Source organism: Camellia sinensis, chromosome 5, assembly GCF_055761805.1.
Source record: "Camellia sinensis isolate YWXY chromosome 5, ASM5576180v1, whole genome shotgun sequence".
In the NCBI taxonomy this organism is placed as follows: domain Eukaryota; kingdom Viridiplantae; phylum Streptophyta; class Magnoliopsida; order Ericales; family Theaceae; genus Camellia; species Camellia sinensis.
Window position 1 is genome coordinate 97,792,358 of NC_138965.1, and position 25,543 is coordinate 97,817,900.

A 25,543-nucleotide genomic window follows, 5' to 3' on the forward strand; every position below is an offset into this window, starting at 1 on the left:
TATAAAAATTAAACCACTCGATCTTAGCTCCAGTGAAACTAATTTGAGATCAACTTGAAATGTAAACAAGTTAAGTTTAAATACATTTTGAAACTTAATAAGTTCTCAAGTTAAACTTGAATCTATTGCTCAACTCGGTTCAGCACTTCTCAATTACAGCGCTACTTGGAAATGATGTTGAGCCATAGCCTGCGACGGTGCGGTGTACAGGCCACTGCAGCGGATTAGGAGAGGAAGAAGTAAAGGATAATTTCTTGAAACCCAGATCACCCAGCGCGTGCCATGAATAACATGAAGACACAAAACAAGAAAAAGAAAGAAACAGAAAAAACTATATTATATCTAATCACATAATATTTACATGAGTATTAAGGCTGAAGTTCTGACCATTTATTTCTCAAAGGAGAGAGAGAGAGAGAGAGAGAGAGAGAGAGAGAGAGAACCCTTAACCAGCTTAATACTTCACATCAACCTTTTCTGCTCATATTCTAACATCAATAACTCCAGAAACAAAACCATTACCTAATCAGCAAACCAAAATCCAATTTCACAGCAAAAAAAAAAAAAAAAAAAAAAAACATTTTCTAAGGCACTTTAGCCCTCTGCATGAACATAAACTTGCGTCTGCTGACTCCTCCAACATGCTCGTTCAATTTAGCCAAGTGTGCCATCCGCCTTATCGCAGATTCAGACGGTCCCATCCGATTTGTCTTCTCATCCAACTCAACCGAATCATCTTCATTGCACTCAAAACTTTTATCAGACGGGTTTTCATCTGAAACTTGGATTATCTGCTTCAAACTCTCCACCACCCAACTCATCAATGGTCGCTCTTTTGCATTCTTCAACAGACATTGGTCTGCTAACTTGGCGATTTTCCGGGCTGCATTGAGAGAATACTGTCTTTCGAGTCTCGGGTCCATTATCATACTAAATTTTTTACTATCAGCAGGGAACTGTTTCACCCAGTCCAGAAGTCTCTGCTCCATTTTGGGTAGGTTTCTTTCAAAGGACAGCCTGCCCGTGAGGATCTCATACAATACCACACCAAAACTCCACACATCGCTTTTAGTGGTCAGATGTCCTGTTTGTACGTAATCCGGTGCAGCATACCCATATGTCCCGACAACCTAATCAAAAAATGCGAGTTCTCATGTTCATTTATCACAAACATACATATACATTCGAACATATCCGTACTCTTGTTGGGAGCTTCTATTTGCACACACCCACATTATCTCAATTCACACTTGTTTGGAAATTGATACCTTTGGTTCACAAGTTGATTTCCGAATCATGTAGTTTTGTTCAGAAATCAATTTCTGAACGAAAAGTGGGGTGTGAACTAAGAGAAAGTCATGTGTGGAAATAGCAGCTCCAACTCTCAAAAGAATAAAAAAAATGAATTGGCTTACCTTTGAATGAGGTAGAGGCCATATATTTATAATATATTCATGGTACAATTTTAAGAAACAATGTAAATAAGAAAGGATTCCTACAATCAAAATAAAAATATTCTAATTTCAATAAAAATATTCTAATTTCTATATTCAACATAATATTCTAGTTCTATATTCAACACTCTCCCTCAAGATGGCGTGAAGACATTCAACAAATGAAGCTTGTCAACAGAAAACTAGAGCAACATTAGTCTCACATATTTTGTGAACATATCTGCTAACTGCTGAGAAAAATAGACAAAGGATGGACTCACAATATCAGTCCAAACCTTTTCTCTAATGAAATGTATGCCAACCTCGATATGCTTGGTACACTCATGAAGCACAGAATTAGAGGATAACATAATGGTAGATTTGTTATCACAAAATAAAGAGCAGTCTCCTCAAAACCCAACTCTACCAGAATAGAGCGAAGCCAAAGAATCTCACATGTCCCATGTGCCGTGGCCCGATACTCAACTTCTACAGAAGACCTAGAAACAACTGTCTGCTTCTTATTTTTCCATAAAATAAGATGATCACTATAGAAAGTACAGAAGCCAGAAGTGGAACGCCGATCAGTCCTAGATCTTGCATAGTCAGCATCAGTGAAACATGAGTCTCAATTGGAGACCAACTGTGAAGAATAATCTCAAGCCATCTTCAAATACCTCAAAATATGATGAACCGTGTCAAGATGCTCTGTATGAGGTACATGCATGAACTGACTCACAACACTAATTGCAAATGTCAAGTCAAGTCTATTGTTGGTCAAATAAATAAGGCGTCCAATAAGGCGCTGATACATGCCTGGATTATCTAACAACTCACTAGACTCGAATGTGAGCTTGACATTAGGATCCATAGGAGTAGAAGCAGGTTTATACCCTAACATACCAGTATCCTTAAGTAAGCCAAGGGTATACATTTGAGACAGGGAGATCCCCTCCCTTGAGCGAGCCACCTCAATTCCCAAAAAATATTTGAGATATCCCAGATCCTTAACCACAAAAGTTTGGTCCAAGTTTTTCTTTACTTGACAAATGCCGACATAGTCATTACCTGTGACAATAATATCATCCATATAAATTAACAAGACTATACACTAAATCGCAGAATTCCGATGAACGAAACAAGTGTGATTTGAGTAGCACTGAACAAAGCCCATAGATATAGTAACAGAATTGAAGCGACCAAACCATACTCGTAGAGATTGTTTCAAACCATACAAGAATTTGTGTAACCCGCACACTTTTTCCCCGAATACTCCCCTTCAGCCCGAAACCAGGTGGGGGAGCCATGTAAATTGTCTCAAGAAGATCCTCATGAAGAAATGCATTCTTGACACTTAGCTGATGAAGAGGCTAAGAATGATTAGGAAATAGTATGATTAGTATTGCTCAAATAACTCCAACGATTTAGAGGATGTCAATCCTGAGGTGGGCTACGACTAGGAGGTGGATGAGAGAGAGCTAAAGAAGAAGAGTTACCTAACCTGGAGATCGGAGAAGTAGCAGAAGGGGGCTGAATGCGTGGGTGACGAGAGTATACCTGCAATGAGGGAGGAGGCAAAGGTTGAGAAGGAGGGAGGGGAACAACCTCATCCTCTACCTCGTTCAAAATGGGCATCGGCCGAATAATGGAAGTAATGGGAGGAGAAGCCTACAAATGATGGTTAGTGACAAAGAAAGGAAGATACTCACAAAAAGTAACATCTAAAATGTGGTGAAAGTGATGAGACACAGGGTCATAACACCTATATCCTTTGGACATGAACGAGTATCCTAAGAAAACCCAACGAATAGATTTGTCATCTAATGTAGTGCTAGTGGGACTTCGATTTTGAACAAAACAGGTACACCCAAAGACATGAGGTAATAGAGGAAACAGATTAGTAGTGGGCATAAGGATATGAAATAGAGTAAGACCATGCAACACACGACTAAGGGTCCTATTAATGAGGTAAACAACAGTACGGACAACCATATGTCAATTAGACTTAGGAACACCCATACCCTGAAGAAGACATGGGACGACAAACATAATATGACAGTTTTTGCATTCAGCAACACCATTTCGGTCAGGGGTCCGAGGACAAGTAAGTTGTTGAAGAATACCAGTTTGATTAAGATAGGAACAAAATTCATTAGAAATATATTCCCCACCATTATCAGAACGGATATTCCAAACAACTGCATGAAATTGAGTTTTAACCATTTGTACAAACTGTACAAAAATGGGAAACACGTCAGACTTAAGACGAAGGAGATAAACCCAAATGCACCTAGTGTGATCATCAATAAAAGTCACATGATACCTATGATCAGAGAAAGCAATGACAGGGAAAGGACCCCAAATATCTGTATGTATAAGATCAAAAGCACTAGGAGCCCGAGTCATATAAGGGATATAACTTGTACGGGTATGCTTAGGCAACTCATAAACCACACAATGAAATTAGAGTTTTTGCAAGCTTTATTAACTGAAGGAAAAAGTTGACATAAATATTGCAAATTAACATGACCTATACAAGAATGTCATAATTCTAAAGTCTAAATATTAAAAACACAAGACATGGAAGTAGGCAAAACAGAGGCCTGAAAACTAGCTAAAGAAGAAGAGGAAGGCTCGTCTGATGGATCCCCAAAATAGTAAAGCCCATCACGCTCATAGTCGTTTCTAAAAATCTTCTTTAAACTCAGGTTCTGTAAAAGGCAAGAAGAGGGTAAGAAGATGACAACACAATTATATTGGTTGGCAAGACGACTAACAAATAAGAGATTATATACAAATTTAGAACATGTAAAACAAACGATAAAGTAATGGTAAGGGATAAAGACACAACACCCTTATGACGAACAGAGAATGAAGAACTATCAACAAGACACAAAAATTGGGCAATAGTAGTAAGAACTGAGGAAGAAAGAAAAGATAATTCACCCGTCATATGATCATTAGCCCCAGAATCCAAAACCCATGAGGGACTAACAGACCGAACATAGAAAGCAATAAAAGTACCTGTAGCAAGGGTGGCAACAGTGGAAGATGATGGGCCATGAGAGCTAGCAGTGAGAGATCCAAGCTGAACTTGTAGCTGACCAATCTGAGTTTGCAACTTGTGTAAATTAGGGATATAAGGAGACCCAGGAGCACGAGTAACCTCTACTAAAACAACAGTGCGAGGGGTACTAGTACCACGAGGGCGAAAAGAACGTGGCCTCAACTCAAGATGTAGTTTGAAACAACAAGACTTAACATGACCAGAAACACCACAATGATGGCAAGCAACTGGACCAGTTAAAACCTGAGGACCAGTCTTGGCAGCAAGAGCCATCTAATCAGATGAAACCGAAGACAAGGAAGGAGGACTTGGCTGAACCAGACGCCTACGATGTTCATTACTATCAATGGCGGCAAAAGTCTCATAGAGAGAAGGCCTTTTAAAATTTGAGTTCTAAGAGATTCAAACTCGGAGTTTAAACCCATCAAAAACTGGTAGGTGTGCTGTCGTGCAAGGCGTTTGGACACAAGAGAGGCAGCATATGTTGGTAACTCATCAAGGGTTCATATTGAGCCAATTCTTCCTATCAGGCCTGAAGATATCCAAAGAACTCTAACACAAAAAGACTCAAAGTCGACTAGGAGACACGAAAAATGTCCTGATAGAGCTCAAAGATGAGAGCAGCATTATGAGCATGGGCATACATCTGAGACAAGGCACGCCACGGACTTGGAATTGTGTCACAATAGGCAAACATATGTTAAATACAATCCTCCATGGAGTTGAACATCCATCCTAGAATAGTGCAATTATCTATATCACACTGGGCACGTGTAGGATCTATCACTACAAGCTGGATGGTAGAAGATGAGAGCCAATGGGCCTTTCCCTTTCCCCCTAAATAGAGTTTAAAGGAGCGGCCCCACGCAACAAAACTTTTCCCATTCAACACCACACTTGTAATGTGATGAACTGGAGTGTGATGAGAGAGAAAAATCAAAACTCATTGAGACAAATTTTGTGGGTACATCAGAAGCAACATCAAAGGATGGCTCAGTCATGATGAGATAATAGGGGCTAAAAAACACACACAGGCACAGCAAACATAGTCCACAAAAAAAAAAACCTCATCGGCTTATCCAAATAAATGCTACCAAATAAACCTATCAGCCTAAAAGAGCAAAAGAGCAGGAAAAAAAGGTGCTTGATACATCAGCACCACACCCCAAGCGGGAAAAAGCAGCCACGGACCACCCTAAAAAGCTAGCCGAAGCATGTAGGACCAGAAAAAGAACTAGTCGTCAGAGCCTCAGCAGGGAAAAAAAAGGCCTGCCGAGGTGAAAGCAAGGAAGAAGAAGGGCTATGGGAGGCTGGGTAAGGCTGTCGGGTGGTGGGCTGAAGCTGTGGGAGGCTGGGAAGGGCTGTAGGGTGGTGGGCTGAGGCTGTCAGGTGGAGAAAAGGAGCTGGGAAGGGCTGTCAGGTGGTGGATTGAGACTAGGAAGAACTGTCAATGGCTAGAGAGAAGAAAAGAGGCAGTCGGTGGTGATGGTTGATTGAGAGAGAGACGGCTAGGGAGGCTCTGATACCAAAAAGAATAAAAAGAATGAATTGGCTTACCTTTGAATGAGGTAGCGGCCATGTATATATAATATATTCATGGTACAATTATAGAAAACAATATAAACAAGAAAGATTCCTACAATCAAAATAAAAATATTATAATTCCTATATTCAACAAAATATTTTAGTTCCTATATTCAACACTCTCATCACATTTCACTTTTGTAATACTTGAATAATTTAGGACTTCTATGTTGACAAACTTGGGCATGGTTAGAGTTGAAAATTTTGGCAATTCATGGAAGGCAAACATACACAGTGACCAATGCATTGCTGGTAGTGTATGCATATATAATTTTATATAGCTTATGACATCAAGATAAGTGCCACTATGGTAAACTATAGTTGAAATATTAATTTGTACGTTAGTTTAAGTAAACAAGTATTGAGAAGAGTAAAATATAGGAGAAATTGAAAATCTACCTCCAATAGGCTTTGGTGCAAAGTCTCTGCCATTGCACTTGACTATTTGTATATATATATAGAAGCTCAATTTCATCAATTATCATTCTATAATTCAGAAGTTACAAAAATTATGCATGCATTATGTATGGAATGACACCATACACAACACTATAAAAGAAAAGACACAGGTATGCAACAATTCTATAACATTTCTAGAAAGTCTAGAATGAGAAGATATGCATTATTATTATTATTATTATTATTATTATTATTATTATTATTATTATTATACCATGCTTTTCTCCTATTCAAACTCGGTTATGAATTTTTCAAATATTACCAGCTAGTTCCGGAATTTTAATTTTACAGGAGAATGTCCCTAGTTACCACCGCAAAACAATCAATGTATATAGGGTGTGTTCTAACATAGTATGTAGTTTGTCAACATAATTCATTCTCATACAACAACCTATGCTACGAACAAAATAAGTATGCATACCGCTGTTGAAACATGAGTATGCCCAGCTGTTGGCCCCTCCCGGGCAAGCCCAAAGTCTGAAAGCTTTGGATTGAAAGCCTCATCCAATAGCACATTTGATGATTTGAAATCTCGATATATGACCTTCATCATTAGCATAGGCAATAATAGATTAACAACAATAAATTGGGACATGTTCAGTTTTTAAGTATGAGCACGTTAAAATTTTAAAACAACCAGTATCATGATGCATAGCAACAAAATTAAAGAAAAATAAACAAGAAAAAGCCATTATCATGATTTTACTGGGGAAAACACCAAGAACAATTGCATTGTAATTTTAATCATTATCACAATTATTAACAGAAATTATGGCTGTTACGGCATTATTTTGTTATGTTCTTGTAGCCATAGTTACAGTTTAACATTATCAGAAACAATTGAAAGATTCATTTCAAATGAAAATCAAACTTACAAATAAGCTAGACTGCATCAACAAAATCGTAGGTAAAAATGGCAAAGGTCTCCTCTGGACCTCTGCCATCGTGTGCGTAGAAGTATTTCAGACTGTTATGCAGGATTTGCTTTCAATCATATTCTAACCTTTAACAAAGATATCATTATTTTAGAATGTTGAAGTAGCTACTGAGGTTTCATTCATATCTAGCATGAGCGTTTCAGAGTTCTGAGATAAATCGAAATCTTTTTTTTTTTTTTTTTTTTTTTGAGCAGCAACAAAAATTTTATTAAAAAGAAAAGTGCAAGAGGACAAGAAGTCCTCATACAAAGAAAGAGAAAGAGCAAAGCAAAAGCACAAAACTGTAAAATAAATTGATGTATATTATTGATTTATAGTTGTTGTTATTTACAAATGTTGAGGTGCTGTTTATATAGGAGATGTTGAGTGTGGTAGTGGAGTGTAGTAGGTGAAGTGGAGGTGGTAGTGGAGTGTAGTAGGTGAAGTGAAGGTGGTAGTGGAGTGTAGTAGGTAAGGTAAATTCTAACAGCCCCCCGCAAACTCAAGGAGGATAGGAACTAACCAACTTGAGTTTGGAGAGAGTTACAAAACAAGAAAATACATAAAAATAAAAAAAAGATAGGAGACACTGTATGGTCGTGTCAGACCGTTGGTGAAGACACTGAAAGGGGGTGCCATAACGTGGTAGAGGACACTGGATGGTGGTGTCATAACGTGGTAGAGGACACTGTATGGTGGTGTCATAACGGTGTAGAGGACACTGTATGGTGGTGTCATAACGTGGTAGAGGACACTGTATGAGGGTGTCATAACGTGGTAGAGGACACTGTATGCTAACCGGAATCAATGTCGGGACAGTTTATAGGGTCTTGTCGGACCGTTGAAAAGGTTGCACCCTCAAAAGGTGCGCCCAATTTTGTCAAAAGGCGTGCCATCAAAAGGCGTGCCCACTTTATCAAAAGATGTGCCATGAAAAGGCGTGCCAATTTGTCGGACGTCAAGAGGCGCGCGATGCGCGTGGCTGCCTCGGCTATAAGACGGAGGCTGAGGCTGAGGCAGAGAAAAGCTGCGAAAAAACCTCTGAAAAAAAACTTCGTTGTGCTGAGAGAGAGAGTCTGTAACACTCTGTTGCGAGAGATATCTGAGAGAGATACTGGGTAACACTCTGTTGCCTAGAAAATGGCTTCATCGTCTTCCCGCGGGCTGCTCACCCTCTTTCCCGACCTCAACGAGTCAACGAGAGAGAGAACTGGTGCGGTGGCACTGGAAACTCAACCAAGCGCCCCGGAGTTTACTCCGTTGAACTTTCCGATGCGGTCTGTGGAGCAAAGAATGGCAGTGCTGTCAGATGTGGAGGCCAATCAGTATACTCTGAAGGCATGTGTGGAAAGCATGACGGCGGTCACAAATTTGTCGAACCGGCTGCAGAGTAGGACAAATGAGGTGCAGCATGTAAACTCCCAGCTGGCTCTGCTCCAACGCATGTATAAGGATGCGCGAGCAGAGATAAGCGTGCTAAGGGCAGAAAACAAGGAGCTGAAGCGGAAGGCCACCGTGATGTTCCGATTTGGAGGGCCGCCATATGCGGCAGTGGAGGAGCATGGAGTAAATGTGCTCGGTGGCGTGGGAAGCACGGAGGCAAGACCGTCAAGGGCCGCCCAGGACGGAGGCAAGAAGAAGAGACCTGCAGCAGAGTAGAGAAGAAAAATCCCACTGTGGGTGTTGGTTGTTTTTTTTTTTTTTTTTTTTTTTTTTTTAGTGTAAAATGGTGACCGGGGTGAGCCCCGACATGAATAAAATGAGTTTGGTGTGCAGTTCTGCCTCTTTGTGTTTTTTTTTGTTTTTGTTTTTTTTTTTTTTTTTGTGAATGAAAAAAATAAATAAAATAAATAAATAAATAAATAAAATAAAATAAAAGAAAGAAAGTGGAGCAACGTGGGGGAGTTGGAGGCAAGATATGATAATAAACATATATATTTTAAAAGAAAAGAAAGTTGAGTGGGAGAGATGATGATGTTTGTTGTTGTTATAAAAGAAAAGGAAAAAGGAAGATAAAAGAAAAGAAATAAAATTGTGAAAAGTGGGATTGTGTGTTGAGTGTGTGCCCATGTGCATCGGTCTGCCGAGATGGAGAGATAAAGAGCCCCTGTGATGTTGTTTTTTTTTTTTTTTTTTTTTTTTTTTTTTTTTTTTTTATCACTAAAAATATTTAATCTGGCATTTATCATACAAAAGGAAGACTTACAAACCCACTTCAACCTCCAACATCAACAGAGTACATTAACATTAACATTCTTTTTTCACATCCCCAGTCACTCAATCCTTCAAATTTCTGATTACCTCTCCATTTCCACACTGCATGTAACATACACGCTCCTTTAATTCCAAAATTCTAAATTAACCCCATCATAATCCCATAATTATCATTAGCCCCATATTTGAAGATAATTTATACAAATACCATCTCTTCATTCCATTTTCAGACCTTCACCCTCTCCATTTCAAAAAATTACGGAGAGACCCAACCTCTAAAAAACGAACGAAAAGCAAAATACCCGAGAGAGAGAGAGAGAGAGATATAAATACGTATATATACGGACTTTGGGATAAAAACGACATCGTTTTAGGCTTCAATCAAGGCGGAGCAACCGCCGGAGATCTCTGGTGGCGCAGTCGTCGACGGCGGCGATCTTCGAAACTTGCTTTTTGCTGAAGAACGAAGGCAGAGGTAGAGATCTCGGCGACGGAGACAGCGAGATCGCCGATCCGGCGTATACATCGCCGGAGACCGATTTGAGATCGCCGATTCGGATCTGCTTCGGTACGATCAGATCGTCGCTAGCCTTCTTCGCCGGCTGACGATGACCGTTGATCTTTGAATCGAGAGACTCGCCTCTCCTCAAAATCATCACCTGTCCCATCACAAGATTATTGTGATGGTAGTTGTTTTGGTTGTGACTCTTTCTCAGATCATCCAAACTCGCCGATCTACTCGACGCCAACGGCTTGTTCTTCTTCTGCTCCGGCCGAACCGCCGGCTTCCGGCTAGGGTTAGGGTTTCCATTGTTTTTCCGGCGATGGTGCTGAAACACGGGTTGAGCAATTCTGATCCGTTCGATCAAACAATCCTGCGGACGCAAAACCTCCGTACCCATTACTCAAAAACTCCCTCTGAATCTAAATCTACGTATATAAATCTGAAAACGATCTGTAACATGAAATGAAACCCAGAGAGAAGAGAGAAAATCGCAGATATGGGGATGAATTGTTGCTGGATTTGATGCAATTTTTCTCTTTCTCCTCTTAGAAGAGGAGGAAGAAGATGAGGGATGGGTTTTTATTTTTATTTTTTTGGAGAATTTTTTATCAAAAAAAAAAACAAAGAAAAAGAAGCTCTTTGCTATGCTATGCTATCTATAGATATAATAGATATAAGCTACATATGTATGTATAGATATATAGATATAGATATAGAGAGAGAGAGATGGGTGGAAGGTATGTCCAGAAAATTCCAGCGGGCAGCAAAGGCAAAGTTGCCGGCCGGCTGCCCGCCGGTGACAAAGAAATAGGCTTAAATCTTATAGCTCTGATACCATGTAAAATAAATTGATGTATATTATTGATTTATAGTTGTTGTTATTTACAAATGTTGAGGTGCTGTTTATATAGGAGATGTTGAGTGTGGTAGTGGAGTGTAGTAGGTGAAGTGGAGGTGGTAGTGGAGTGTAGTAGGTGAAGTGGAGGTGGTAGTGGAGTGTAGTAGGTAAGGTAAATTCTAACAAAAACTCCTAGTCTTAGGGATGGCAAATAGCAGCCCAATCCCTAGAGATCAAGAACAAAGGGACTCCTTTAAAAGGAGGGAATACAAATGTCCAAAATGAAGCCAAATATTCCGCCCTATCCCACAAAGCCTCTTCACTTGCTTTCTTGCCATCAAAGATTCTTGCATTTCTCACCAACCATATACCCCAAAAAATATTGTTTTGGCTCTCTTGGTGCTCCCAAACCCTTTGAATCTAATAAGAAGCATTTGAATGCAGTCCCGCGGAGCAACCCTAGCTCATCACATAAGCTGAAAAAACACTGCCATAATACACAAGCCACTGGTCAATGAAGGACTAGATGATCCGCTACCTCCGAGTTCCTCTTGCACATCACACATCATTGAAGGCAAACAGAGTGATTAGGCCTTCTCCTTTGGAAAACATCATTAGTTGTGACACCTTTTTGAGCCAAAGACCACATGAAGAACTTCACTTTATAAGGGACAACAGCTTTTCAAATTTTCTTATGAGAAGGAGCCAAGGGAACAGAGGGATTATCAATGAGCTTATCAAAAAAGGATTTACATGAAAAGACCCCTGAAAAAACAAGATTCCACACCCTAATGTCACGAGAGGAAGAAAGAGAAACCCCTTAAGCAATACCAACAAAGATGTCAACTCCATCGCCTCCCTATCATTCAAGTTTCTAATGAGATCAAAATTCCAAGAGATGGATGCCATAGAAGAGCAAACCAGCGACGCTATTGAAACACTTCGAGAACGAACCAACCTGTAAAGAAGAGGCAAAACTCTATCAAACGAGATATCCCCTAACCAAACATTCTCCCAAAAAGATCGTCACCCCATTCCCCACTCTTAATGAAAAGAAGTTAGACACAAGTGGATACAAACGGGAAATGGGCTTTCACGGTGAACGACAATTGCCTCTATCAATCACATTAGAATCTCTACCATTGGGTTGAACTCCATACTTGCTTTTAACAACTAAACACCATAGTAATTCACTTTCAATAGAAAATCTCCATAACCACTTGCCCAACAGAGCAATATTCCTAGCAACGATGTTCTCAATAGCCAAGCCTCCTTTTTCCTTAGGGAGAGAAAGAGTCTCCCACCTAACAAAATGAACCCTTTTACCCTCTTCACACCCTTAAACCAAACCAAGCTTTAAGTCCCATCATATAAGGTCGGCTGTATGAATCCTTCTTCCCCACTCGACTCTATCCAAGGCCATTTCGTTAATCAAATTAAGGAGATTCATATCTCTATTTACTATAGTAGTTCACATTAATCTAGGTTTACCCCTTCCCCTAACACTATCATCTATCGTCACTATATCGCATCTCTTCACTACTGCCTCTGTTGGTCTCCGTTGTATATGACCAAATCATCTCAATCTATTCTCTCTCAACTTATCTTCTATCGGTACTACTACTACCCATTCTCGAATATGCTCATTCCTAACTCTGTCTTTTCTAATCTTACCACACATCTATCTTAGCATCATCATCTCAGTAACACTCATCTACGTGTTATTTCTTAGTTGCCCAACATTTTGTCTCATACAATATTGCTAGTCTAATAACCGTTCTATAGAACTTTCCTTTTAGTCTTATGGGTACTCATTTATCGAACAATACTCAGACGCACTCCTCCACTTGAGCCACCCCGCCTTAATTCTGTGAACCACATCTGCTCCAAAGAAAATCTCTCATCAATTTCTCAATTTTTCTCGCAATGTTAACCGGAATTTTGAATAAGGGCAGGAAATAAATAGGAATAGAGCCTAATACGGATTGTACCAAAATATATCCCCCCCTCCCAGACAACAAAGCTCGCTTGCATCCCTCCAATCTTTTCCCAATTTTGACAAGAAGGAGTTCCCAAAAGGACTCCAATCTAGGATCTCCTCCCAATGGAAGCCCCAAGTATTTGAGAGGAAAGAAATCAATGGAACATCCCAACATATTCGCCACCCTATGCACATAGCTGTCTTCCAAATTAATACCTATAACACTAGGATCTCCTCCCAACAAAAACCCCAAGTATTTGAGAGGAAAGGAATCAATGGAACATCCCAACATATCTGCTACCATTTGCACAGCTATCTTCCAAATTAATACCCACAACACTACTCTTGCTAAGTTCTTCGAAATCTTTTCTCTCACAAAGTTCTTCAGATATGGCTAAAATTCTCACAAATCCTCCAAGGAAAGAATTTTCCAACTTATTTACAAAATAATGTTCAATTTAATGAATAAAACCTCCAGCAAGATAAAAAGAAAGAAAAACAAAGCTAAGAATTTAAGGAAATTTTGGTCAACCAAAGGAGCCACCTCTTTAGGTTTCAAATTGAATTATAAGAATTGAGATTGATTAATGATTCTAACTGATTTTCAACAATTATTAAAAACATTTTAAAATTCAATCTGTGGGAAAGTCAACCAGTTAAATGTTTAGGATCATCCAAATGAGCTAGTAGTACCAAAAATATAACAGTAATACATCATTTTTTGCCAGTATCAACAAAAAGTCTCCCTTGGTATCTATGCTATGCCATGAGGATCCCCCAAACTTCCTTTTGACTTAGACCCCTGGGGAGAAAAAGAGAAGAGGGCATTGGAAAATCACGACATGCTGGTCGTCTATGTCATTTTACATAACACTGAATAAGTAAATGGCACCACACATGGAATCATTTTAAAATTTTCACAAAAAGACATTGTCACAGTTTTACTATTGTTTCCTTCTGATGATTCCATCTTTTTGTAGTTACACCATCCCACATAGAGGATTTTGTGCCATTCACTTCTCAAAAGATGATAATTTTATTCTCAAGCAAGGTTGTTAAAATTGGGATCATATGTAGGGTTGTTGGGAGGGACTTCTGGATCAGATCGAGGAGCATAAGATTCTACTTTCAATGCAAAATAAAATGAAAATTTATCAATCATGATAATGTAAGTTAATAATTTAAAAATCATTATAGAAAAATTATAACTTTTACATAATATATCTTATGCTAACATAAATTAGAGAAGATTCTTGGAGAGTGAGTTTATAGTCAAATTTATTATATAGATATACACATATGCAAAAGCATATATAAGAAACAATCCGATAGCATCAAGATTGTAGTAGAATTGGGATCGTAGTATGATTTCTCTACAATTTTATAACTAGGATCATAGTCCCATTAAGATTCTACAAAATTTAAGATCCCTATCGTTTGGCCCAACTAGAGTCAGAGGATCATAAGATACTACAATCCGGATCCGGATTTTGATAAGCATGTTCTCAGGTGGTGGCTAATCATTCTGTTGTTTAAGTATATTCTCGTAACCAATAATCATTAGTTAGTCCAAACGATAGTACGATGCAAAGTTGAACATAAAGTTGACAGTTTTTGAATTAAACCTGGACTTCCAATTCTTCATGCAAATAAGTCAATCCTTGAGCAGCTCCAAGTACTATCTGTAACCTCGTTTTCCAAGGTAGAGCCGAAAAAGCCCTATTGAAAAGATGATCTTCCAAGCTTTTGTTGGGCATAAACTCATATACAAGTAGCCGTTGGATCCCTCGTTCTCCATCTACAGCACAGTATCCAATAAGTTTGACAAGATTTGGGTGCTCCACAATACCGAGAAATTGTACTTCTGCCACCCATTGTTTATGCCCCTGCATGAAAAACAAAGAATCATAAGAGACTATGATAAATGTTCAGGAGAAACAGGCCTAAGCAAACAAGAAGCCAATTTAACGTATAAATGTCATAAATTCAAGCATAAGTGGGCCACATTTGAGGTATAGGTGGCATATGAATCAATAAATTTCCAAAAAAACTCATAATTTCTGCTAACGTATTTTGAACCAATCCATCACAATCCAGACTACATTTGTAAAGAATAATTCAAAGGTAATAGGAGACCCACATGCACAAGTTTGTTCATAAGTTTGGACTGATTGTGTATTACACTATATCTGCATACACAACACAGCTAATTCAATTCCTTTGGACCATCCAAATACACAAGTTTGTTTGTAAATGAAAGGCAAAGGGGTTAAATTCAAGAAAATGAAAGGGTAACCCATTTCCTACCAACAAAGTGAAGGCATAGTTTCTAATGCATAGCTCCAATGAAATTAGAAAAACCCCTCAATGTTAGTTTATGAATGAAGTGCAAGAAGATTCTGGTTCTAACATGGAATTGCCCTTCAAACAGAATGATCCACAAACGATACAATCCCATGGTAACGCCCATCCGAAGCATAAGCATACATTGAATTCAACTACTCCAGAGTTCAGACCTAAATTTATGATCTACTTAATTTTCCAATAAAAAAATCCTTCTTTTTCATCTTGATATTTGAAAAAATTTGAGAAGCAAATACAATTGGCATGCACAGTTCACGGGCTGATTCAGTGTTACCTCACATGCTGATTGCAGTGGTAGGCAGAGTGTGAACAGGACTGTGTATAGCATAGCACCTATGCTCGAATGCGACACAACAAGGGTGGGTTATCTGCATTGCTAAGTTAATAGTTAGAAAGTGATACGCTGAAGTGCCCTAATTGTTCTGGAAAGCTGAACTGTAGATGTCAGATTTTACTATTTCAACAGTGAATTAATTTGCTCTTGCCATTTCAATCACCAATAACTTAGATACCACATCAGACTTCAACTCTTTCCCCAAGCACCCCCTCCCCCATCCTGAAACTTCGTATTTTTAAAGAGCTAGACACAAAAATAGACTCCGGCTCCAGTCTTGTTCTACCAGCCTCAGAGCCTGTACCTTGAAACCCTATCAAAAAAGGAGAACTACTTCACTGTTGCTGGCCGGGCACTTACCCAATTGGACCAAACTAGTCACCTTAGTTAATGTACATTCCCTAAATCAGACTTTCTTTCCTTCCCCCAACTCACCTGCTCAAATGTGGTTAAATTCTCTGAGATCTCATCCTTTAAGCATTCACCAAGTATGAAAGTAGTGGTCCATTTGTAAAATGTGTCCTTAAATACACCTAGTTTTACTGTCTAGTCCTATTGGTTAAATTTTGTAATAAGACGATAAAGTTGAATATGGAGAGATAATAGAGACAAAAAATATAAAAAGAACACAAAGGGTTATTGTGGTTCGGCCAACATTGGCCTATGTACACACACAAAGCCCTATGGGCTACATCTTTCATTCACTCATTTGATCATCTTGATTACATGGTACACCAAATATATAGTGAGAGATACAATCAAATCCCTTTAGTTAAGAGATTGAGACAAATCAAAGATACAAAAAATCATAATAAGCACAAATTATGAGATCTCTATATATTCGGATATCTTTACCAATATAATCTTATTTTTTACACTCCCTCTCAAGTTAGAACATGGAACGGTTGAAGTGAAGTGTCCAACTTAACCTCGAAGATAGGATGATCATCACAGACAATTAAAATGAAATTGTTGAAAAACGACAACAATTGTAATGACTTCTCAATGACAACTTGGGAGAACATAAGGAATCAGCATCTTGCAGCAAAGAAATGTGCATGGAATCAATCATGATGACAGCAAGTGACACCAACCAAGACAGAGAAAGCTACAAGGCTGAAGCAACAACAAATTCCCACAAACAGAAAGGCTAGCAGAACGACATATCACAACAAATGCTGCAGAACACACCAATAGCCTAAAACACAAAAAAGAACCAAATATGTGCTTACCACATTAGCATAGGGACCCTAAAAGGATATAAAAGTAGTTGGACCACCTTAGAGAGCTCACCAGACAACACCCAGACCAAGAGTGGGCTGGTCAGTGATAGAAGAGGCTTCAGTAGGGGCTGGTAGGCCCTAAGGGTGCTGACAAATGGAGAAGGAGGGATGTATGAGATGCAGTCCTAAGGGTGTCAATAGATGACTCTAATACCACATTAAATTTTGTAGTAAGGCAATAACGTTGAATATGTAGTGAAAATAGAGACAGAAAAGATAAAAGAAAGAACACAAAGGGCTAATGTGGCTAATTTGGCCTATACACACACAAAGCCCTATGGGCTACATCTTTCATTCACTCAACTTGATTCTCTTGATTACAAGGTACACTATATATATATATATAAAGTAGAGGATACAATCAAATCCTTTCAGTTAAGGGATTGAGATAAATCAAAGATACAAAAATTCATGATAAGCACAAATCATGAGATCACCATGTATTATGATATATTTAACAATATAATCTTATCTTCGGCACTACACCTCTAATCCACTAGTAGCAAAAATTAAAGACTCAAATAATGATTGAAGATTTCTATTTAGGAAATTACCTTGCATCTACCATTCTATGAATGCTAAACCCCTTCTTCTTCTATGATATTGGCATACAATGGAAAACAAAGGGAAAAAATAAGAAAATAATTTCTAGATTGTAAATTGGATTTTTTTTAATACCTAAGTGGCAAGTGCCCAATGTTTCAGATCACATGACTACACTAGTCTAGCATATGCCATGTCCTAGCATTTCAAAATAATGTTGGTACCTTGATCAAAAGAATTGCTAAATTATGGCTCATTACAGTTTCTTTGAGGCTCTTGTAGAAATTTTACAACTCTAATTGCAAGTATGGTCATCATGGGGGCTTTCAGTACAAATAAATTATTGTTCAACCAAAATAGAAAGGAAGAGAAACAGCGGCATACAAATAGGAATATACGATCCACATTACTAATGCTGTGTTTGGTTGGGGGATTTGAGGAGGGAAATGAAAAAAGTAGGTGAAATGTGAATAAAACATACCTATATTTCACCTAGTTTCACACACATTTTCCCTTTCCCTTTCCCTTTCCAAATCCCTCCCCAAATTCCCCAACCAAACACAGCATAAATGTTAAGGGGGGGTTTGAGGAGGGAAATGGAAAAGGTAGGTGAAATGTGAATAAAACATACCTATATTTCACCTAGTTTCACACACCTTTTCCCTTTCCCTTTCCAATTCCAAATCCCTCCCCAAATTCCCCAACCAAACACAGCATAAATGTTAAGGGGGGGGGGGGGGAAATAGATAGCATGTTCTTCAACAAGTACTTTAGAAAATTTAGGAATAAATGGTAAGCTCCTTGGCTGTTTGATGCTCAAGCACTAAAATCTTCACTAAACGATACTAGTATAAATGAGGTGGTCTAATTTAGAATAAATTTTAGTTGCTTCTCAACAAAATCATGTGTCATAACTCCGCAAGAAAATATTTATCTCTAAGAATGAACGAGATAATCCCTTATTTTAAAAATAAAAAAATAATAATACCCAAATTATATTGAAAGACTAAAGCCATGGTTATGCAGTTGCATTGAAAGACAACATACAAAATGATTCAAATGGTTTCCATCATTTTTTCTTGGGAAAACTAATTCAAGAGAATGTACAACGTTTTCATTTCCTGTTTTCGTTTTCATTTTTTCTGAAACCTAGAAACAAAAACCTATTTGGTATATTATTTTCATTTTTAAAGAAAAATGGATTTGTCTCCAAAATTTTCAAATTTTTTGAAAAAACAAAAAATGTGTTTTCACTTGTTTTCAAAATAAGTTTTTCACTTTCTCTTCTCTCCCCTACCACCTTCAGCTACCACCACCCACTATCGGTCAGCTGGGCAGGCAACCTCCAGCCACCTTTAAAGTTATTCAGTGATGACCAGATAACTAAGAAGCATGGATACTTCAAAGTAGGTAACGTGTCGTGTCTGACACCGACATGACATGATACAAAACTCATCAAACACTTGGGCATACATGAAGCACTTTACAAGTTTGAATAGAATAACTTGGCCAATGATAGAACAAAAATAATGCAAATTTATACATATTTTTCTCCTTTAGACTTTAAAAATTGTATTATATTTGACTTAAATATTCAAATATATGATATATAATAATTATTTATCCTTATTTATGACATATAATAAATATATAAACTTATATATTTTGCACGTGTTCCCTACGTGTCATGTCGTATATTATTTAAGAACTTACGTGTTAGTATGTCCATGTCGTGTCGTGTCGTGTCATATGTCTCTACTTCTTAGCTGGCCAGTCACACCGGACCTCTAGCAACCTTTTTGGCGGCCCTTCAGCCACCCTGTAAACTTCAACAACCTTTTGACAGCAATCTGGTCCCTCATGACCTATAGCGACCATCTCCAACCACCTCCCGCCGATGATCAGGCTGTGCAAAATACCTCCCAATCCGCTAAAACCGCACCGATCCGCATCAATCTACACCGCTCTAACCGCTAACCGCGGTTTAAACTTTAAAATTTATAATCCGCCAACCGAACCGCTCCGCTCCGCTATAGTTAATACATATATATTTTTTAACTTTTAATGAAATATCAATGTAAAAATGAGTGTGAGAGATATTTAAGATATGAAATTTATTACAAATTAGTGGTTATATATATGAAACATATTATGTAAAATTATTTTGTGTTATATATCTAAAAAATATTATACAAATTAGTATTATATATTATGTAAATGTATGATAATTAGTTAAAATGCTCTTCAATCTGCCAATCCGCCAAAAACTGCCCAAACTGCAATTTGTCAATCCGCTAATCTGCTAACCTGCTATTCGGTTTGTAATTTTACTCTCTAACCGCCCGAACCGCACCGCGCACACCCCTTCACACCCGTCCACCCTCCACGATCGGCCACTACCTCGGGCAACTCACCACACAGGTTTCTCTATTTTTATTTTTATTTGTTTTCAAAATATTTTTCTATAGCAAACAAGTTTTTTGTTATATGAAAATAGGAAACTCACAACGTTAACAAATGAGTAGTAAATGACAAAAGTTGCCACAGGAAAAACCTATGCTATTATGGTACGTACACGGGAAGATTGGTCTTCTTGAACTTACCTATTCTGATAAACATAGTGATTCAAGAAGCAAATTGGGAAAAAGAATGAAAGATATTTGGCCAGTTAACAGAGACCCCGGTTGGTCTCTAGAGTTTTTGGATAAATCCAATGGAAGTTTGAAAACTTGTTCTCTACATTTTCATTATTTTCTACTATAATAAATAAAGTCCCATACAACCAATAAACTAACAAATAGGAAACAACTATCCAAAAGATAGGAAACACTAACCTAATAAATGGGAAACAACTAATCAAAAAGTAGGAAATATATCCCAACTAACCAGCAACAATACTACCACCAATTCAAAATTAAAAAATAAAAACATTATCAACAAATAAAATAACAACGTAATACTCATTCCCCCTAAAATTAGCCCTTGTCCTCAAGGGCAAGATTATGATATTTTGGCCCATAGACTATGTTATTGCAGGTTCACTACTCTTCCCCCATCTTCGACATCCATAACAATGTCCCTGTCAACTTCCTCACAACATGCTTCTATCACAAAATGTTTTTTGCAATGATGACAGGGTGCAAACTTTTCATTACATTTACAGCATAACCCCTTTTTCACCTTGTAATTCTTTCGTTGGCAATCTTTTCACAGGAAATAATGGACGTTGTGAAATGTTGCCTTTGTCATTGAATGCCATTGCTCAATGTTGGGATAAGTCCCTTTGTTCATATAATCAGGCCAAACCGATAGAAGCCATCAAAGATGTTGATCTTCTGGCTAGAACATTTGATACTTAACAAAACAACTCACTTGTTGAACTTGGGGTAAATTGCGTGCTTTAGCAAGTAGCTTTTCAAATTGAGATTGATAATCTTTGATTGAACCTTGCTGTTGCAATTTTGTGAGTTCGCCAAATGGGTCATAGTACTGTGTGAACCCAAACCGAGGCTGCAACCCACCTTCGAATTCTGGCCATGAAACCTCATTTTCATTTTGACATAGAAGTTGATACCACAACTGGGCATCTCCTTCTAAATGGAAAGACGCAAGGCCCACCTTATCTGCTTCTGGCGTCACTTGAAACCTGAAAAATTGCTCCGCTCGACAAATCCAACTTGTGGGACCTTCTCTTCCATCAAAACGAAGGAAGTCTAGTTTAACAAGCTTGGAGGCAATGGTATTGTGAGTGGGAACTCCCATTAGCTCCTTGAGGACCTGCAAGTGCTTCAGAAGTTTCTACTGTTTCAGTAGGTTGGCGTGGTGTTCCAAGGTGAGCCATTGAAGAATTTCAGCAAGTTGTTCCTTGACTTGCTTCATATCATTGGTCATCGAATGAACAAACTGTTCAAGATGATTCACCCTCTTGTCCATTTTTGTGGCTCTGATACCACTTTGGTACGTACTGAGCAAGATCAGTCTTCTTGGACTTACCTATGCTGATAAACATAGTGATTCAAGAAGCAAATTGGGAAAAAGAATGAAAGATGTTTGGCCGGTTAACTGAGACACCAGTTAATCTCTGGAGTTTCTGGATAAATCTAGTAGAAGTTTGGAAACTTGTTCTCTGCATTTTAAATATTTTATGCTCTAATAAATAGTCCCATACAACCAATAAACTAAGAAATAGGAAACACTAACCTCATAAATGGGAAACAAGTGACTAAAATGTAGAAAATATATCCAAATTAATCAGCAATAGCACTACAACTAATTCAAACTTGAAAAATAAAAACAATATCAACAAATAAAATAACAACGTGACATATTGATGCAACCCCAGTTATTATTAATGCTAAGTTTAGACCTTGGATTTGTCGAGGGAAATGGAAATGGAAATGGAAACAGAAAGGAAACAACCAAACCAAAATAAACTGTTCATTTCTTCTCATTTTTCTAAGCTAACCAACAAAAAAAAGAAAAGAAGCTTCATAAAAGTTCACTATGAAGAAGATAATATTTACCCCTGCAAGAAAATATTTACCTCTCTAAGACATAGTTTACTATGAAGAAGATAATCCCTTGTTTTTCTTAAAGAAAATTAAAATTTAATGCCCTTGAAAGCCTAGATCCATGATTATGCAGTTCCATACAAAATGAAGCAAATGGTTTCCATAATTTTTTCTTAGGAAAACCAATTCAAAAGGATGTATGCCATTAAATTACAAAAGTTGCCACAGGGAAAAACCTATGTTATTGATGCAACCCAAATTAATTTATTTATGCTAAGGTTAGATCTTGGCTTTGTCGAGGGAAATGAAAGGAAATTAAATTACTTGTACATAACCAAACCAAAAAATTTGGTTCCAATTTTCAGAAAATTCTACTTTTTTATTTTTCGTATTTGAATGTTTTCAATGAATTTTTTTAATATTTTAAGCAATTTTTTTTTAATTTTTGGACACACCTAACATAAATACACTTAAAAAGTATAATATTTGTGAAAAAAATCTTTAAAAAATACACTAAATACCAAAAAATACAAAAGAAATACGAAAATTTAGTACATTTTCGTATTTTTGTGTATTTATTAAATTTTTAAAATATTTTCTCACAAATATTTTACTATTTAGATATATCTAAGTAAAGTGCATCTAAAAAAGTAAAAAAATTACTTAAAATTTAAAAAATATTCACTAAAAATAAAAAAACACGAAAAACAAAAAACTCAATTTTCAAAAAATTGAATTCAGAAAACTAAAACCAAACACACCGATTAATAATTTTTTTTTTTTTTTTTCCGACTTATACCCTATTCATTGTCTTCACATTTCTCTAAGCTAACCAAAAAAAGACCTTTTTAAGTTTTGTTTAGGTCATTTTCTTTTCCATTTCCTTTTCCTTTCACTCCACAAATTCAAGATCCAAACATAAAATTTGATGAGATACCAATCATAGCACAAAACTTATGTCCTAAAAGGAATTCTATCAAAACATATTATGAAAATTCATTAGGGTGATTTAGGAGTTTCTTGCTCAACCAAGTATAGAAAATGCTCACTGTAAATGGTGTCGTGCAACCAAAAATATAAAGGAAGAGAAACAGGTGATGGCATACAAATTCTGACAGGAAGATGTGATCCACATTCTTAGTAATTGAAGGCAGCAAAGATACATAAATAGCAAGTGCTTGCACAAGTATTTTCCAGAAAAATCAGGAATAAATGGCAAGCGCATCAACTGTTAGATGCACAAGCACTAAAATCTCCACTAAATAGCACCAGTGTATACAAGGTTGTCCAATGTAGAATAAAACTGAGGTGCCTAAAAACTTAGCTACTTTTATTTAATTTTCTTTTCCTATATTTTTCCTTTCCCAACACAAATTCAACAACCACGAGACATCAATACTTCCATCAAACATATACAAATATTAAATTACAAAAAATTAGGAGTTTCTTGTTTTGATGGCACATGAAGACCAATATGTCACAAATTCATGTGATAAATATAATCAATCTAAACAATGGCTCATTTCTAATAAAAATCAAACACAACATTATTCACTTAAATCCATTCAATACAATTCCAAAGTATGCAAAAGCTGGCACTTTTAGGCATTACATATCATGCACAATCCAACAACATTGTTAATTACATTTCTACAAAGATCATACTCAAATATCAATACTTGAAAGCCAACAACATATCATGCACTATCCAACAATATTCTTAGTTACATTTCTACAAAGATGTTATTGTAAGATCATACTCAAAATCAATACCTGAAAGCCATCTCTGTTGAGCATTTTAATGGCAACTACAATTGGGGAATCACCATTTCCATCAGCAGGCTTGATTGTGCCTTTAAACACACTTCCAAATCCACCTTCCCCAATCTTAAGCATCCTATTGAAACCATTAGTTGCCTGTCTGAGCTCCGAAAATGAGAAGGCTCGCAAGTTCTGAGCCTTCTCTTCATACAATTCTGGGATACTACGTGGTGAAGCTGCCGAACAAGAGGACTTAGTCACCCTCTCAGCTGCCGATAAATTGGATTTACTCTCTTCTTTTAATATCGGCGCTGATCTTTGGGCCCTACTTTTAGTCCTATCCTTGAAGTAATAGAAACACATCATTTTTTATTTATTTTTTTTTAATTTTCAGAATAGATTAGGAACTTTTAAGATCAACTGTGAACTGTCATTCAATCCCTGCCAGCAAAGAACAACAAGAAGTAGTAATTAGCATTTAAGATTAAGTGTGGACTCATTCAATTCTATATCGAGAGAGGGAGAAGGAACTTTACGAAACTAAACGAAAACCCAGTTACAAAACAGAGAAATTGTTAAGAAAAACAAAGATGGAAATAAAAGGAAAGATAAATTGGGAAAACCGATGAGCGAACGGAAAGGAAAGTGAAAGAATAAAGATAAAAATGGCTCAGAAAATGGACAAGTCAAAGCTCTAACAGCAAACAGGGTGAGAAGAAAAGATTGAACAAGCAAAGAAGATAAGCCAAACAATGAAAACCCAAAAGCGAATCGGGTCGATTTTGGGTAGAAAAGTGAGAGATAGACTGATATTGAAATACCCAGATAGATATTCGATGGAAAATGTGAGAATAAAAGAGGGAAAACGCACAAAGAAATGGAAAATCAAAGGATGAGAGACCCAGATAGAAAGAGAAAACAAAAATGGTTAAAAATCAAGTAAAACACAGATGAGAAAAACAAGAAAACACGAGAACAGACATAAATGAAACGAGAATTCAATGAAAAACAGAAAGAAAATGAAGATAGAACAATGGTGAGGTGAGTTTTCCATTTCGGTTACCTTGTAGTTGTGACTTTGTTCATCTTCCTGAATTGTTCAACAGCTTAGACTTGTGAGTTTCAACGCTGTTGAGAGGAACGAACACCAGTCCTCGCATTGACAAAAATAAATTGAAGCTTTTGTCTCTCTTCTCTCTCTATCTTCTTCCTGTCTGAGAAAGGAAATGAACCATGTGCGTGTCTGGCTGTCCCCGGATCTCCAGATGTACCCGAAAAGGTTTGTGTAGTGTACCCTACAGTCGTTGGGTCCCACTCTCTCCACAGGGCCACCTTAGTAATTTCCATACTGTAGTATGTCTATGCGCTATTTTGAGAAGATAGCTTTTTTTTTTTTTTTTTTTTTTTAGCAAAAGTTAAAAGTTAAATTTTTTTTTTTTTTTTGTATCTTTTTCATTTGAGAGATTGGTTTTTAATTATGGATGAAATTATAATTTTATCTCTCATTTATACAAATGAAGTTGTAAATATTTTAAATTAGTAGAGGTAGTTTGATCATTAATTATGATTTGACATCATAAATAAATATTAATCAAAAAAATAAACAGTAATTTTTTATCAATTTTCCATATTATTCGTTTAAAAAAATCAAAAAATTAATTAAAAATTAAAATAATTATTTTTTACCATCTTTTCAAAATAGAACTATATACGTCATCCTCTTCTACTTTCCTCTCTCTCTCTCTCTCA

The 25,543-nt window shown here is 37.1% G+C and overlaps 1 protein-coding gene across 1 annotated transcript; it reads right to left on the reverse strand.

Annotated features, from left to right (window-relative positions):
* Positions 1-314: 314 nt before the first annotated feature.
* Positions 315-25,059, reverse strand: LOC114270485 (putative serine/threonine-protein kinase PBL19). The gene is made up of 5 exons (XM_028212020.2): positions 24,858-25,059; positions 23,807-24,235; positions 14,624-14,884; positions 6,965-7,087; positions 315-1,130 (listed from the first exon to the last, which is right to left on the reverse strand). The coding sequence occupies exons 2-5, from the start codon at positions 24,158-24,160 to the stop codon at positions 585-587; spliced, it is 1,284 nt and encodes a 427-aa protein (XP_028067821.2). The 5' UTR covers positions 24,161-24,235; positions 24,858-25,059; the 3' UTR covers positions 315-584.
* Between the last annotated feature and the right edge of the window lie 484 nt (positions 25,060-25,543).

Excerpts from the sequence above, each read along its gene's own strand:
- LOC114270485 (XM_028212020.2), bottom strand. The coding sequence starts at position 24,160 with ATGATGTGTTTCTATTACTTCAAGGATAGGACTAAAAGTAGGGCCCAA. Across the intron at positions 14,885-23,806 it reads TCAACAGAGATGGCTTTCAG|GGGCATAAACAATGGGTGGC; the intron begins GTATTGATTTTG and ends TTTTTCATGCAG. Across the intron at positions 1,131-6,964 it reads ATACTCATGTTTCAACAGCG|GTTGTCGGGACATATGGGTA; the intron begins GTATGCATACTT and ends TTTTTTGATTAG.